Raw genomic sequence first — 16240 nt, 5'->3', positions numbered from 1 at the left:
AACTACTTTATCTTGAACTTGCCCAGCCGCCGCTCCACATGGGCTTCCGTACTTCATACTCTCCGCCCTCACCCCGCATTAAATTTCCACAGAGAAACAAACACAACAACGTGGCAGCAAGAAAATAATTCATTCCTAAAAAGGCACTGTCCGTCAGTAGTTCGGTTTTGTAGCGACAGACCTCGAACAAACATTTATTTCAGCATCTCAAACGGACGCATTTAGTGGGACGCTTCTTGTTCACTATGACATGTACAAGACCGCGGCAGCCCACAAACACCCGCTAAAAAGCAGTCAACGTTAGCGGAATCGTTTTATCATTCTGCCCCGTATGATAAGAATGGGGCTCAATGGACAGTTTTTATGGATGCAGTCACGTTCCTGTATATACAGTGGAAAAGCCGGAAGTTCATCCACATTCTGAAATCTTTCGACCCCAGGTTAGTCGCAACGGGGCCTGGAGCCTGAGGAAGCAGACACGTTCGTCTTCCTGGCGAAAAATGTGTTAAAAAGACAGCAAGCACACACACACCTCATGTCCTGTATATCTACCAGCATGTGATGTTTACTATGCAATGCATACAGATGTTTAATTTAGTTTACATATTTGTAAACAAAAGGCACCTTTTGCAAAATAAAAAAAGTGTTTGATGAAACTTATGTTCACGCTTTATCAATACTAGTGGGTAAACTTATGTTTTTATAAAAACCTGCAATCTGACATGTTAAATCTGTGTTTACAAAAGTATTTTATCAAAAAGGGACACATTTTATTTCAAGTGAGTTTGAAGGTGCACTGTTTCAAATGGCAGGGCAAATTTTGTTTACAATAAAAGCAATGCTTTTAATACTTTCTTTGTTAGCTGTAGTTTGTTTTTGAGGACAAAAAAAATGATTAAAACTGTAAATCGAGTTTGGTGTGAAAAAATCGGAGATTTAATTTTTAGGCCATTTATCTATCTATCTATCTATCTATCTATCTATCTATCTATCTATCTATCTATCTATCTATCTATCTATCTATCTGATGGAATGTTTGGCTGATGCTGCAGCTATCCCTTTACCATCACTGCTTAGTCCGTAATGATGGTCCTGCAGCAGATAAACCTGTATTTACAATATGTAATGATGCACATTTTTATTTTGAAAACTGAGCATTTATTACCAAACTTAACAACTATCCATATTCCAGCCTACATGGAATAAATACCTACATAAACAGCTGTATCAAATATATTATATACAAAAACATATTTACAGTGAAATCAGTACTGAAATCCACAGTCCTGACACCCATACAGATCTGCATCTTGAATGTCAAAGGACAATTACGTACAAGGTGGCTGCTGTGTTGTGTTAAATGACAAGTGAACACAATGGATGCAGTGGTCTGTAAAAATGTAAATGTGGTTGAGTTGTCAGCCATCACAGGAAATGCACATTCAGTCCAGGCTCTAAAACGATGACATAAGGGCGATTACAAGCTGGGAGTCAGGGAAGAGAACAGCTGTCTTTTGTCTCAATGCTACTTGGCTGACTGCTCACCATCTTCCTCTTTAACCTGCCCTGGCTGACCTCCATCTTTACTATCAGCCTGGCCTTCCTCTTGTGAATCGCCTGCATCAGTTGCCATGGTGTCCACCACACTGATGGTGCCGACCTCCTGTTGTAAAGCCGTGCCTTGTGTGGTGGCCAAGCTCTGCATCGTGGCCGGCAGTGTCACCAGCTGGAACTGAGGACCAACCACCTTAACGAAGGCAGTGGACGCCGTGGAGCCGCCGGTACCGGCTGCGCCCTCCTGACCCACCGCTGCAGACAGCACAGTCAGGTTAGAGGCGTCGGCTGCCAGCTCCGACCCAGAGAGGGCGGAGGTCAGCAGAGTGTACCCACCCAGGTTGGTGCCTGCCTGGCCTCCTGCCATGGTCAGAACCTTGCCCAGTGGCAAGCTGGTCAGCTGGTTGAGGGGCAGAGTGATCTGGGTGGGAGCAGCGTTGACTGCAGCTGGGCCAGAGACGGCACGTGTCAAACGGGGGCGCTTGGGCACAGGAGCTGCAGGGACTGGGGTTAGGGTCATCAGAACGTTGTTGAGGTGTTGGGATTTGCTCTTTAACTCTTTGGCTCGCTTCCTGTGCTCATCACACTGCTGCTCCAAGGCTGCAGAAGGAAACAATACCTCATCAATATGTACAAACACACTATGACTTTTCTTAACCTCTTTATACAGAATGCAGGGTATAGTTTCAAGCCTCAAAAGGCATTGACTGTTGAGGATTTTTGGACTGACCTGCAAGGCTGCGAGTGTACTGCTCTCTGTAACGATCCATCTGGCTCTTATGACTGGCCAGAACCTTCTTCACGAGGTCCAACATCCCAAAGTTCTGCACGATATTGTTGAGCAAAACAGCATCTGAAAAACAAACAATTACTGTTGAACAGGACACACACACGGCAGCTCTACTAATTCAACACATCAGTGTTTTTCCAGTCGAGTACTACTGCATGGGTGAAACAAGTTGTATGAAGTTATATTAAGCCTATATTGTATCCAGAGGATGCTGTGTGTAGTCAGACGAATTCCCTTACGTGAGTACTCACTTACAAGAGTGAGTACTACTGTGTATGTGAAAAAAGTCATATGAATTGCAGAGAAAGCTGCATGTGATCTGATTAAATTGCCCCAGTAATGTTGCACAGTGGTGAAGTTGTATTGTGGGTAGAGGTAAGATCGGGCCAAAAAAATCCAGCCCGACCCGACCCAGGCCCGCGGGTATTAAAGCCCGACCCAGCCCGAGCCCGACCAATTAACTTGATTTGCAGGCCCGAGCCCGAAGCAAACCCGAAATTTCATATTTTATTTGTGAGGACTTGGGAGGAGGAGGGGTGATTTATGATAACAAATTAAAGCCTGTCTTTTGTAACGAAATCTAAGTTAAACAAGACTGCATAAACATTTACATCTTTTATATTTCTGTGTCTGCAGAGGTTACATTAACCGACAATTTTCCATCATTGACGGATTTTTTTAAGAGTTGACGGGAAAAATTTAAGGCCGTCCGTCATTTTGACGGGTTGAAAATTGGGCCATAAACCACAGCAGCAGTACGTCCTTAAGAATCTAGCGCGGCACTTTAAGAGAGAGAGGCAGAGAGACAAAGAAGAACAATGATGGGTGGATAATAGACAGAGACAGGAAGGAGTTCTTTGAATTGTCATTGCAAGAGTTTAGTACAGTACGTGTTGTGATGAGGCGACTTCTGTTTTTTTGCGGACCACGGTCTCTCGTGGCCAAAACTACTCACGGCCTCGAAACGCCTCAGCGCACTGTGATGTTAGCGTTACACATCGTTTTAGTATACATTTTTATAAACATATATTTATTTTTTAAAAAAGTCAGCGAGAGAGAAGCCCGGCCCGGCCCGACCCGACCCGACCCGAACGTAATGATTGACATTTTAGGCCCGACCCGGCCCGAAATTCGGGTCGGGCTCGGACTCGGGCTTGGGCTTAAGATCTTACCTCTAATTGTGGGTAATGTAGGCACCAGATTTTCAAATTTAATTAGAATGCTTGGAACAACAAAGGCGGTATCTCTGGTGCTGCAGATCATTTTTTCATGTGTCTTTATACTGTCCATAATGGGTCCAACAGTGTTATAAGAGAGCAATGTTAAACCAGTGCACTGTGTTTCTTGACCTGGTATGGATGAGCGGCTCATGTGTATTGATGTTTTCACCAGACAGACGGAACAAGATTACATCATGTGGTATGCATCAAACCAAGCCATTACAAACTGTAACTCACATTACATATTTATTTTAATCAATGTTATTTTATGTATCTATAGGTGCATTGTTGTTAACCTGACCAACCTCTGCCAGTAGCCCTTTTTACACAGTGTCTCCGCATTATCTCCGGAGCGGTGGTTCACACAGTGAACCATCTCCGCCGTACTGCTGTTTAATTCACACAGAAAGCCAGCACTGTGGCTCCTGAAGAGGCGTGACGGTACATGTTGTGTTGATGACGTCTGTGTTTCCCGGTATACCCCAGTCTAAAACCGGACAGTTTATAATCATATGGGTGCTGTTATAATGTGTGGTGTTTGAGATCCTGACCCACCAAACATCCTGGAAAGTGATGAAGTTACGTTTTTCATGCTAAATTACATAATTATATAATCACCATCAGTAAACAGGACGCTGTCTGACTGCCTCACTTGAGTGTTTTGCCGCTGACAGATGCTGTTTTTCAGGCAGAAATGTGACGAAGAGTTGGTAGGACAGGTGGGAAGACAGACAGGAGGAAGGGCGCTTCTCTACATACAGCTGTGGTATCTCTTTTACTTATATAAGTTGCCAAAGTCAGTTACTACGTTACTTTTGTTTGGTCTTGTAACGTTGCTTTGTGGGACATTTCTCTGTATTTAGTTGAATGAAGGACCTGTGCAGTTATCAGACTAGTCAGACCACCACGCCCTCACTCCGCGCCTCCGGCTTATTCGTTCACACTGGGGTGGTTTACCAATAACGTGGCCCTGATACTACCTTCAGAGGCGGATCAGCACCGGAGCGAAATTTAACCCCCCTCTGTATCTGAAACTTTCACACAGAAGGGTGCAGAGAATTGGCACAGGATCCCTGCATACAAATGGCAGTGTGAATGGGGCTACTGTCTGCGGGGTTCTAACCTTTGACCTGTAGTGGTGGGTCACACACTCTCTCCTGCAGCCCCTTCAGCACCTCCTGCAGCTCCTTCTGAAAGTCTTCCACCACCTCCACCAGCAGCCCTGCCTCCTTCAACGCACGCCAGAATGCCACAGAGTCCTCTGTAGACACGCGCAATGTACACACACATCATAAAGAGTGCAAGGCTCCACACAATATCTTTCTCTCATATGGTGGTAAATGTGCTCACCTCCGATTGCTGTGACCCACTCTGAAGTTTCCTCTGCCACTTCTGACAAAGAGGCTGCGGCTCCATTCACTACGACACAAACATAAAACAACTATCACTAAACTCGGACTCTGACAGTTTATCTTATGTATTCATTCTGAGTCACAGTGCAGACTTTGATGGTAGTTCAGAAGATCCAGACAATATCTTATTTCCTCTCATGTTGCTCTCTCTTTGTTTCCACTGCTCTTCAAACATAGCTGAATTAATCCATGCTAACATGTTATCAGGCTATCAGAGCGGAGTGTTGAAGCCACACAGCAGATGATTCAGTCAACAATGTTATGTCAACACTTAGATTGTTTTCACAGAGCATATAAAACACTGTTATGCCTTTGAGTATAAGCACATGTAGTTCAATGTAAAACATGAAGATAAATGTATAATTCGTTAAGATAATATTTTCACAGTCACAATGCTATTTCTATTTTCTTAAAAGTCATTCCCATTAGGTCTTAGCACTGAGCTAACAGACCAAGCACTAGTTACATGAACTACAAATGTCAGAATTCCATATCTAATAGAAGTGCCATGAGTGGTCACTTCAATTGCTAGATTAAAAACTCTATAATCTCTCTTGATAAATACCCAATATAGAGAGTAATGCACTTATTGTGTATGGATATATTTTAACAAGCCAATAAACTTATAGCATATCCTCCTCACAAACACACCCACCGGCACTCCCCAGTCTCCCTTACTGTATGTCCCTCAAAAAGGCAGCGCCGGATAAAGCAGCAGAGCAGAGCAGACCTGCATCAGCTGAGAACAGATCTGGCTGATTCCCTAATTACAACGGTTTCAGTAACGCTTCCTGTGACAGATCAGCACTGAGATCAAAGTGAGCCCTAAACTAGTGCAATGGCCTAGACTGTGGAACTTACAGTCAGCTGATGAGTGGGAGGCAGGAACCAGCTCAGCAGACTGGTCACTGCTGATGGACACTTTAGTTCCCACCAGGTCAATCTTAGTGCTGCGGCAGGTGTTGGAGCAAACCTTTGTGTGCTGGTAAAAGTCCAGTTCACCCGAGTCCATGATCTTCCTGTGAAATTACAAATGTTTGATGCTTTTACAAAACATCATAATACACCACTTGTGTTTACTGACCACAGTGTCTGATGGAACAGTGCCCTCTTGAGGCAGATTCCTTAATAGCACATCAACCACTGGAAGGAACAAAGACAATGGAATTGCATTTGTTTAAGAAGCTACAGAAGAACGGAAATAGAAAATATTTAATGCGTACAACCTCTACCTAAATCTCCACCCTGTTTCTACAACCATTAGTCTTTAAAGGATAACTTCGGTCGATTTCAACATGCAGCTTTATTGCTCAAGCTACCCTTGACTTGCCATTACCGAAGACGCAAACACATTTGGTACAACCCTTTCAGGGCTCCTTTAACAGAGAGTTAGCACTGACAGCTAACAGCATGGGGTCAGAACTTTACACTGTGTTTTAAGCATCTTGACATGCTCCAAATCTCACCCCAAAAGTTATGCAAAATCAGCAGACACCTTACAACACAGCACTGTAGCATGTATGACTAAAATGAATTTAAAAAAGTGGTTAAAACAGTGTGTTCGTGCAAGCTGCTACATACCAGTTGTTTACATCCCTGTCCTCCAGTAGTCCAAACTAGTTGATCCGTCGAGCGTGCGCTTACTCCCTCACTGGCAGAGACGGAAATTTTAATTTTGCTGACAGAAATGTATTCCAGCATTTTCGTTTTTCTGTTCATAATGTACATGTCCATGTTACAGCCTCTCATGAGCCATGAGCCTCACAATAGCCTCTTATGAGTCTATTCGCTTTGCACTCAGAGCTAGCTTGTTCCGCATGATCGTAGCTCGTACAGAGAGGAGAGCAGAGTGTCAGTGATGATCGAAGCAGCGCTATTTCCTGAAAAAAGTTTGAGTCTGTGCAATGCCCAATTGTGACACACTGTGCACTATCCTGGGATACATTAGGCTGTATGATGTCCCACTCCTTAAAGCATAGGCTTTCCTCTTCTGTATCCATTTGGACACAACATCCACAAGAGCACCACCATGTCGCTGATGTCCTTGGCCGTGAAGCCGCCACTGCCTGTTCTGCTCTCTGCGCCTCTCTCTCCGCTCTCTCGTTCTCTAGTGCAAGTAACTCCTCATCTGTTTACTCTGGTTTGAACAAATATGGTCTACCGTCGAATTCAAAAGGTTCGTCATCGATGTCTTCCACTTAGACATCAGACAAGTTCTCCATCGTGACTATTTCGAAACAGCTTCAATGGCCACTGACGAGTCCCCTCTCTGTACGAGCTACGATCATGCGCAGACAAGCTAGCTCTCAGAGCAAAGCGTAGCTTGAGCGATAAAGCTGCATATTGAAATCGACTAAAGTTATCCTTCAACCATTAGGAACATGATGACGCTAGACTTTCTTTCCAATTAAATCCAATCCAGTTGCAGAAATGTAATCAGCCTAAATCACACTGTGGCGGTGAATGAGAGGTTGATACATCTGGATGACCCACAAAAATTAAGATGGCTATTTAAATGGGAACAGTTGAAATTAGCTAGTTACCTTAACAGAGCATGGTAGATGAGGAAAAAAAGCTCTTTATCAAGATTAACTGTAGAAATGTCTTGTCAATATACGGTGCATTTGAAATCTGTGATATCATGGGGGTTGTTTTTCTTTTTCTCTATTTCCCTGCAAGAAATTGGTGATACAGTATTCTTTAATTAAATTTAGCATATGTATGTATTTTTGCTGATATTTGAAAACCAGATGACATACACTGTATTGCCATAAGTATTCACTCACCCATCCAAATAACTGAAATCAGGTGTTTCAATCACTTCCATGGCCACAGGTGTATAAAAGCAAGCACCTAGGCATGCAGACTGTTTCTACAAACATTTGTGAAAGAATGGGTCGCTCTCAGGAGCTCAGTGAATTCCAGCGTGGGACTGTGATAGGATGCCACCTGTGTAACAAGTCCAGTGGTGAAATTTCCTCATTCCTAAATATTTCAGTCAACTGTCAGTGGTATTATAACATAGTGGAACGATTGGGAACGACAGCAACTCAACCACGAAGTTACGGAGCGGGGTCGGCGGGTGCTGAGGCACAGAACTCAGAGGTCCCCAACTTCATGCAGAGTCAATCGCTACAGACCTCCAACTTCATGTGACCTTCAGATTAGCTCAATATCAGTGCCAAAAGAGCTTCATGGAATGGGTTTCCATGGCCGAACAGCTGCATCCAAGCCATACATCAGCAAGTGCAATGCAAAGCGTTAGATGCAGTGCACGCCGCCACTGGACTATAGAGCAGTGGAGACGCGTTCTCTGGAGCGATGAATCGCACTTCTCCATCTGGCAATCTGATGGACGAGTCTGAGTTTGGCGGTTGCCAGGAGAATGGTACTTGTCTGACTGCACTGTGCCAAGTGAGGGTGTTTTCAGGAGCTGGGCTTGGCCGCTTAGTTCCAGTGAAAGGAACTCTGAATGCTTCGGCATTCCAAAGTTGGACAATTCCATGCTCCCAACTTTGTGGGAACAGTTTGGAGATGGCCCCTTCCTGTTCCAAGATGACTGTGCACCAGTGCACAAAGCAAGGTCCGCAAAGACATGGATGAGAGAGTTTGATGTGGATGAACTTGACTGGCCTGCACAGAGTCCTGACCTCAACCTGACAGAACACCTTTGGGATGAATTAGAGCGAAGACTGATACAATAATACTATAATATTCAAAACAAAATTCCCTTTTCATTGAAAACAACAAAATACAAACTAAAATAAAATGTCATTTCCATTTTAACATAAATTAAAATACATAGTTGAATTTTTCCTCTTTTTTGTTTACATCAATTCAGTCATGCATTATTTTATTATTTCTGCATCTGAGAATGGCTTCTTGTGCTTACCCAAAATCCATACCACTCTAAGTGAGCACAGTGGCACAATGACTCTTGGGTATTAAGTTGGTGTAATTATGGTTTGTGAATGTGTTTGTGAATTAGATGATATGTAAGATGGTTGTGGGTTAATTCACGATTAAATGGTGTTGAGTTTTAACAAGGATGATAAAAATTTTGGCACCGTGAGTGAAAGGGTGTTTGCTGGGAGAGACTCTCTGTCTATGAAACTATCTGAACATGCGAAAGTACATGATGAATCTTAGGGTAGAACTTGTAAAACTACATAAGGCCAACTCTTTGTTACCGCTGCAGTGTTAGGCATGTGGGTCTTGTCCTGTTTAGAGGGAGAATGAATGCAAATTTTAAGTCCCTACTTCTTTGAGTTGCCGACTCTCCCTGTCCACTTTTTTTTTTTAGCAGTTTACTTGGAACACGCCCTTTTCAATCTCTTACAACCCGCAAAATGTGAATACGTGAACTGCTCCAAAAACTAAAGTAAAAGTTAAAAATTGCACTTGCAGCAGTGAGTGTCCCAGCTGTCTGTGTATCGTTGGCATGGAGACAAGTCCTGTAGTACACGTGCTGACCCAACCAAAACACTTTAGTGAAGGAATAACAGTTCGGGTCCACAAACAGGAGGCCGGCGGGCCGGATGTAACCCGGGGGCCACCTAATGAGGACCGCTGCCCTATGGATTAAGAAGAGGATGTCACTTAAATTCATATGCGAGTCAAGTCAGGTGAGTGAATTCTTTTGGCAATATATTGTGTGTTCAGTTTTGCGATGGTCTCTTGTAGTCCCATGTGGGATGTGCCAAATACAGGTATGAGACAGAAATAAAAACTAACTACACACAAGGAGTGTCCTGAAAATGGGTGATAAACTGGATTTTCTTGAAAGATGTTTGTTTTTTTAAGACACAAACAATGAAACGAACTAAAATTTTGTCAATAAAAGGGAGGCTGGAGGGTTTGTATCCAATATAACCAAGTAATAAATCACTGTGTGTTTGCGAATTCCAGACCTGAGCATGGTGCCATTGAGGCGGATGGCTCTTTTCCAGTCCTTCAGGGTGGATTTCCCTGCTAAACACACAAACTCCTTCGGGCTGATAAGCTGCTCGTTGAACTGATCAGAGAGGAAGCAACAAACCATAAAGAGTTGCTGATGGTCCACATCAATATCACATTAAAGGATAGGTTTGCCCAAAAAGAAAAAGTGAAGTCTGTATCATCTACTCTCTCTCATGCCGATAGAAAGTTTTATGTTTGGCAAGTTTGGTAGTCCACAGAATGTTTCTGGAATTTCACAGCAAAACAGCTTTGCAGCATTCTCCTAAACACCTGAAACAGCTGAGAACGTATTTTAAAATGTATAAAAAATGAGTACAAAAAAATAATAATTACAGCTGATCAAGCACTTTCCATGTCTAAAGAAGCACTGAAAACCCAAATTGATTTGAAAAGACTTTTGTTTTTTGCGTTGTGTTTTGATTTTGGCTTTAAAAAGGGAGTAAATAAGGATTCAAATAGATTTTTTGGTTTCCAAAGACTTGAACTGTGAGTCATATTGTTTTGGGTTGTTTATATTTTACATATTAAAACAAGTCCTCATCTACTTCAGTTGTTCAGGAGAATGCTGCAATGCTCCAGAAATGTATTTTGGACTATAAAACTTCAGAACAACGTTCCATCAGCTTGGGGGTAGAGTTCTCAATGAGAAAATGCGCAAATGAGCGGGTCGGGTTGGGCCTCAGGCTTCCTTTTTTATAAAACACATTTCATAAAACACAATTCTTGCAGGTTGTAAATTATATATTGTTTGTTGTGAATCATCGCTGTTCACATGTGGTGATAAGTCTGGCTGCCTGCTTCATGGGGAGGGGCAGACGCACACCTGATGCCGCTGCATGACATACTCATAGCCTGGCTGGGGAAGATGGAATTGGCTAAAAGTAAACTTGCCACAGACGACTTCACCCTTAAGGAAAACAATGCAGGCGCGCAGGGGGTCTGGCCAGTTCGGGCAGACAATTCATGCTGGTGTGTCAGGCTGCGTCGGGTTCGGGCTTAAAAACCCGTGGGACGGGTGGGGTTGGGTTGTAATTCTCAGGCCCATTGAGAACTCTACTTGGGGTTGAGTAGATAATGATTAGATTTTCATTTTTGGGTGAACTATCCCTCACGTTTATGATTATCATTTTATCATAAATGTGATTTTACACAATATTACACAATATTTCAAAGTGACAGTGTGTACCTGGACACATTTAACATTGATCCCGGGACAAACAAATTTCTTCCAGACCAGCGTGGCTTTGGCATCTCCACAGGTGATTGGGTAAAAGACGTCAGCTTCCACATCGACCTCTTCTGTCAACTTCACTGCAGAGATGGAGACAGAAACACCTTCATACCTCGATTTTCAACTCTTTCATCTGAACATACAAACCAAAAAAGATGTTAAAAAACATAGTTTGGACATAGTTTGACAAAAAGGAAAAAAAAAATTTGCACCCTAATGAAATGTGGATCAACTGTTACCAGTGGTGCAGGTCACATTACCGATGACTGCTTCTTCCTTTGACATTGAATCTGTTCTGCTGGCCTCAGCTTCGGCTTCCACTGGTGCTACTGTGAGTATGTCCTCACTGGAAACCATTTGAGAAAGCACACTGTTTTTCAGTTTAACTTCAGCAAACTGAACAATAGGTTAATCTCATCAAAAGTGTGTGAATACATTACCCTGGCTGAGCGGTCAGCTCTGCAGTCATTAGCACTGCTTTATCCTCATCAACCACAGAGGGAAGGTCTTCGGTTGCTGGGTCTGGGATGGTGACAATCACAACCTCGCTCATTTCCTGCATGCTGTTGACCTCAGATGAAGCCATTGGGACAAATAGAACTTCAGGACTGCACAGAGGGAAATTTGATGTTACTGATATTCTTCAATACAATTGGAGAAGCTTGGGTAATCACAAGAACAGAGTTGACGTATCTATCTATGGTTACATTATGCTATATAATAAATGAGACTGGCAAGTAGTAAGAAATGTGCTGGCTATACTGTGTTGATGCTATGACCTGCACCACCTTCTTGTGTACTTCTGTTTGACAGTGTGCCTGCAGTGCATGGCTGCCCTTAGTCTAGTTAAAAGCCATTTTTCTACTGGGCAGCAAGCTGCCAATTTGGCCATCCTTTTTGCAGCTAGGTCCGCGGATTTAGGCAGAGGGTGGTAAATTGGTGGTCTGTTTTGGTCCGCCAATTCGCCACCTCGGAGGGTACACTTTTTCCCAACTCCACCGCGATCTAAATCCGAGTCGTCGATATGCCGGAAATTGCTTGAGATGGGCGGAGGTGTTGATGACCTGCAACGTTGTGCGACCCACAGCCGGGGAGTTTTAAAATCAAGAAACTGCTGATCACAGCAGTCAGTTCATGACTTCATCCGCAGACATTAAGATGAGCAACTGGACAGCCATTGAGATCCAGGAGATGCAGCTTCTCCTTGGTGTCTTCATTGTTCGCTTGTTGCTGTAGCGGCAAGCTACTAACAGTTGCTGCTTTCAAATTATAAGCCCCCTGCTAAGAACACAGTTCTAAACTCCAATGGGATGCAATGTAAAGCTCTTATTTTGAAGACAAATTCGTTGCCTTTCTGACAGAGAATGCAATGTACTTTACCTTCAGCCTCCAGTCAGTCCCCACCTCATCATCATCCACACATATTTTAGAAACGTTTAAATCAAATTCAAGGCTCCCTTTAGGGGCACACATGTTCACAGTTCACTAGTTAGATAGTCTCTGGTACACGCCCATGTCCCGTCCATAACCCCCCCCAAAAAACTCTCTGGTTCTACGCGATTCACGTGAATGAACCAATTGACAAAGAAAACGGCGATTATTGCAGAGAAGCGACAAGTTTGCAGGTCTGTTTGAAGTGCAGACTGGATAAACTTGTCAAGAAGGCCAGCTCCATCCTGGGATGCCCTCTTGACCCCGTGCAGGTGGTGGGAGAGAGCAGGATGATGGACAAGCTATCCTCACAGGTCTAATTGTGTGAAGGAGAGGAACCACAGGTCCAGGGGTGTGAAGGAGAGGTATCACAGGTCCAAGGGTGTGACGGAGAGGAACCACAGGTCCAAGGGTGTGAAGGAGAGGAACCACAGGTCCAACGGTGTGAAGAAGAGGTATGACAGGTTCAAGGGTGTGAAGGAGAGGTATCACAGGTCCTTCCTGCTGCTGTCAGACTCTACAGCCAGCACTGCTTCAGTAGACTCACTGTGCAAAACAAACTCTATACACAACTAATTTCTCATTTTTGGTTTGCATCTGGAAAATTTTTTAATACCCACAGAGCCGTCTGTACTTCCTGAGAAGGCTGGGGTCCTTCAACATACGCAAAAAACTGCTGCAGATGTTTTACCAGTATGTGGTGGCCAGCGTCCTCTTCTACGCTGTGGTTTGCTGGGGAGGATGCAGCAAGAAGAGGGACGCTGCCCGACTGGACAGACTGGTGAGGAGAGCTGGCTCAGTGGTGGGCACAGAGCTGGACTCTCTGGTGACTGTGGCAGAGAGAAGGACCCTGGACAAACTGCTGTCCATACTGGAAAACACCCACCACCCTCTGCACAACACCTTCAGCAGGCAGAGGAGCGTGTTCAGTGGCAGACTGCTGTTTCAATCCTACTCCACCAACAGACACAATAACTCTTTCGTCCCCCTGGCCATCAGGCTGTACAACAGCTCGCAGTGATGTCAGGAAGCACAACAGACAATGGACAAATGAACTCAAAAGCACTCATCTTTTATAGCCCAATTTAATTTAATTGTACACTGTCCCCTGTCCCCTTAATACTCTTTACCTCTATGTCACTTTATCTATCTATCTATCTATCTATCTATCTATCTATCTATCTATCTATCTATCTATCTATCTATCTATCTATCTATCTATCATTCAGTAGGCGATATGAGGGGCGATGCCGTCCCCCTTGTTAGTAAAATTACCAAAAAGTATCCCCCTTCTTAACCCGCCATCACTCTCCATCTGCAAGCAGCAGATAGTGTGTTACAAATCACGAGCGGTCGCGATCAGCTCCGACACACAGTTAAGTCAAGCCAGGCATGGCTGGTTTGCGATTCGGCTGCAGGGTTCTCCCCAGACAATGGAACGGTGGCGCACCGCCGCTATACTGCTAGCTCAGCGCCACTATACTAATTTTCAATGTTAGCTGCTTTGTAGCGGGTGAGGGTGACGAGCAAGCATTCGTGCGTCCGTCCCCCTCTGTCCGATGATTGCGACCATCCCCCCGGTCCGGCAATAGCGATAGGGTGAGGGTAACGAGCGAGCGTCCGTGCGTCCATCCGTCCGTGCGTCACATGGTGACCACCTTTTAGTATTTTGTTATTCTTTGGAGGAGGCCACCTTTGAGGTGCCAGAGGGGAGGCTGTCTTTTCTTTGAGATTTATTCACTTGAGAGCTTTAAGTTTCATTCATTATTTGAGTGTTTATATTGTGTATGTATAGGTTTTCTTTTGTAGTCTTTGTTCACATTATGTTTCATTTGCTGTATGGAAGTTTTTGGTTATGTCTGTTCCCCCCCTATTGTCTGTGGTGATTAGCCAAAGTCTATATAACCCCCACCTATTGTCTCATTAGGCAGGTCAAGTATGTTGAGTTAAGTTGATGTTTATTTAAGTTGACCTCAGTTTTAGGGCCTTTATTTAGAGTTGTTATATTCCTAATTTTTGTACTTGCACAAATATACTTTGGATATTGTTTCTTCGAGTTGAGTTTATAGATAAATTAATATTCTTTTGGACATTTAAACCTTGTGTTCTTGAGCCGTTCCTGTTTGGTCCCTTACAGGCTGCCTCGTTTATTTATGAGGAAAGCCGCAACAAGCTGCACAGAGCAGATCATGCCGGCTGGAAGTCAGAGACACAGGAAAGGCATTGGGCATCCTGTCAATTTTCAAAATACAAAATCTGTCTTTAGTGCACTGCCTTAACATGATTTTCCAATAATCCATACTGGTCAAGAAGAAATAGGAGTCATATCACTAGTTCTGAGGCGGCTGTAGCTCAGTGGGTAGAGCAGGTCGACTAGTGATCGAAAGGTCGCTAGTTCAAATCCCGGCTCAGGGCAAGGCTGAGCTGCATGTTGAAGTGTCTTTAAGCAAGATACTGAACCCCACATTGCTCATCAGTGAGTACCCTGCCCTCGCCCTGAGACTATCAGCCCTGGGATTGGCTCCAGCAGCAACACCCCGTGACCCCATGGAAAGGGATAAGCGGTTACGGATAATGACACATGACACATCACTAGTTCTTGTAAAAGTTAAAATATACTTAAGATCCAACATAAGTAAAAACAAGAGGACTATGACAAACATTTCTGATATATCCCCATAGGATTTTATTAGTACCAACAGAAAAAGACTGATTTACAGGAGGACTATGGAATCTTTCAGAACCTAAATTTAATCATAAAGAAATCCTAGAGGAGTTTTATAAATGTATGAAACTTACATACTTACATATGGAAGTATATGGAACTTGGTTCCATATACTGGAACCAGCAGAACAGAAACAGATTACTGACAGGACTGATGAGGACCAACATTTTCCTTATAGGATTCCCAAAATTATTTTCAAAATTGTATGGGAATCCTAAGGGGCCATTTGCACGATTGTGAAACACATTTGTAATACGGAATGACTGGCATTTATGACTGGGCCATTGTTACATGAATAACTGTAATTAAGTAATTCTAACCGTGAACTCGAACACTGCATACTGGCTGCTAACGTTAGCTACCGTCAAAGTATATCCCCCTTCCCGATGTACTCAGTTGTGGTGGTCTTTTATTTGCCAACACTCACAGAGAAGACGCCAGAAAGCAGATATAGGGCTCTAGAAATATTGATTAACTCTTACCTTTTACACTCAACTGAAAAGCGGTCGTTAGCCGATTTATGTCGCCTCGTCTTGTGGAGAAAACGTGAGGATATGTCACTAAGCTGGCTCTATGTGGACATGTAAGCTAGCTCAAACGAGAGACAGCTAATACATCCCTGGAAGTGGCAGCTGTTTCCTGTAGCGTTGTATTTTAAACACAGTAACGCCGCCAGCTTCTTTCACACTCTAGACACTCGTTGTGTACTACATTTATTGTCATCCTCATGACAATACATTAAATTCACGATTCATGCCGCTCCGCCGTCATTCTTCTTCGTCGGGTCTATTAGAGGATCGTGTAACAGCACTGAAGGCATGAGTCGCCACCTACTGGTCAAACAAGAATGACACATTTATTCTTGGGCCTCATTTAATAACTGTTGCTCATGGTGTTGCTGAAATTGTCTTGTCTTA

At 43.6% G+C, this 16240-nt stretch overlaps 1 protein-coding gene across 3 annotated transcripts; it reads right to left on the bottom strand.

Moving 5' to 3' along the window:
• Window positions 1-1123: 1123 nt before the first annotated feature.
• On the bottom strand, window positions 1124-16128 carry gmeb2 (glucocorticoid modulatory element binding protein 2). Of its 3 annotated transcripts, none has more exons than XM_037104572.1 (10): window positions 15806-16128; window positions 11607-11774; window positions 11406-11512; window positions 11122-11246; window positions 9887-9990; window positions 5838-5995; window positions 4915-4983; window positions 4688-4825; window positions 2285-2407; window positions 1124-2154 (listed from the first exon to the last, which is right to left on the bottom strand). In XM_037104572.1, exons 2-10 carry the CDS (start codon window positions 11750-11752, stop codon window positions 1526-1528), a joined length of 1599 nt encoding a protein of 532 aa, XP_036960467.1. In that variant the 5' UTR covers window positions 11753-11774; window positions 15806-16128; the 3' UTR covers window positions 1124-1525. The 3 variants fall into 3 exon arrangements, with proteins under 3 accessions (XP_036960467.1, XP_036960469.1, XP_036960468.1); XM_037104574.1 differs by having other exon boundaries at window positions 11607-11688; XM_037104573.1 differs by having other exon boundaries at window positions 11427-11512; window positions 15806-16124.
• Between the last annotated feature and the right edge of the window lie 112 nt (window positions 16129-16240).

Source organism: Acanthopagrus latus, chromosome 7, assembly GCF_904848185.1.
Source record: "Acanthopagrus latus isolate v.2019 chromosome 7, fAcaLat1.1, whole genome shotgun sequence".
NCBI lineage: Eukaryota > Metazoa > Chordata > Actinopteri > Spariformes > Sparidae > Acanthopagrus > Acanthopagrus latus.
Note: the sequence above shows the minus strand (reverse complement) of the source record. Positions and strands in the feature narration are given on the sequence as shown.

Coding starts and splice junctions, on each gene's coding strand:
- gmeb2 (XM_037104572.1), bottom strand. CDS start 11,752: ATGGCTTCATCTGAGGTCAACAGCATGCAGGAAATGAGCGAGGTTGTG. Junction 11,247..11,405: donor TAATGTGACCTGCACCACTG/GTAACAGTTGAT, acceptor CCATCTCTGCAG/TGAAGTTGACAGAAGAGGTC. Junction 2,155..2,284: donor GTACACTCGCAGCCTTGCAG/GTCAGTCCAAAA, acceptor TTCCTTCTGCAG/CCTTGGAGCAGCAGTGTGAT.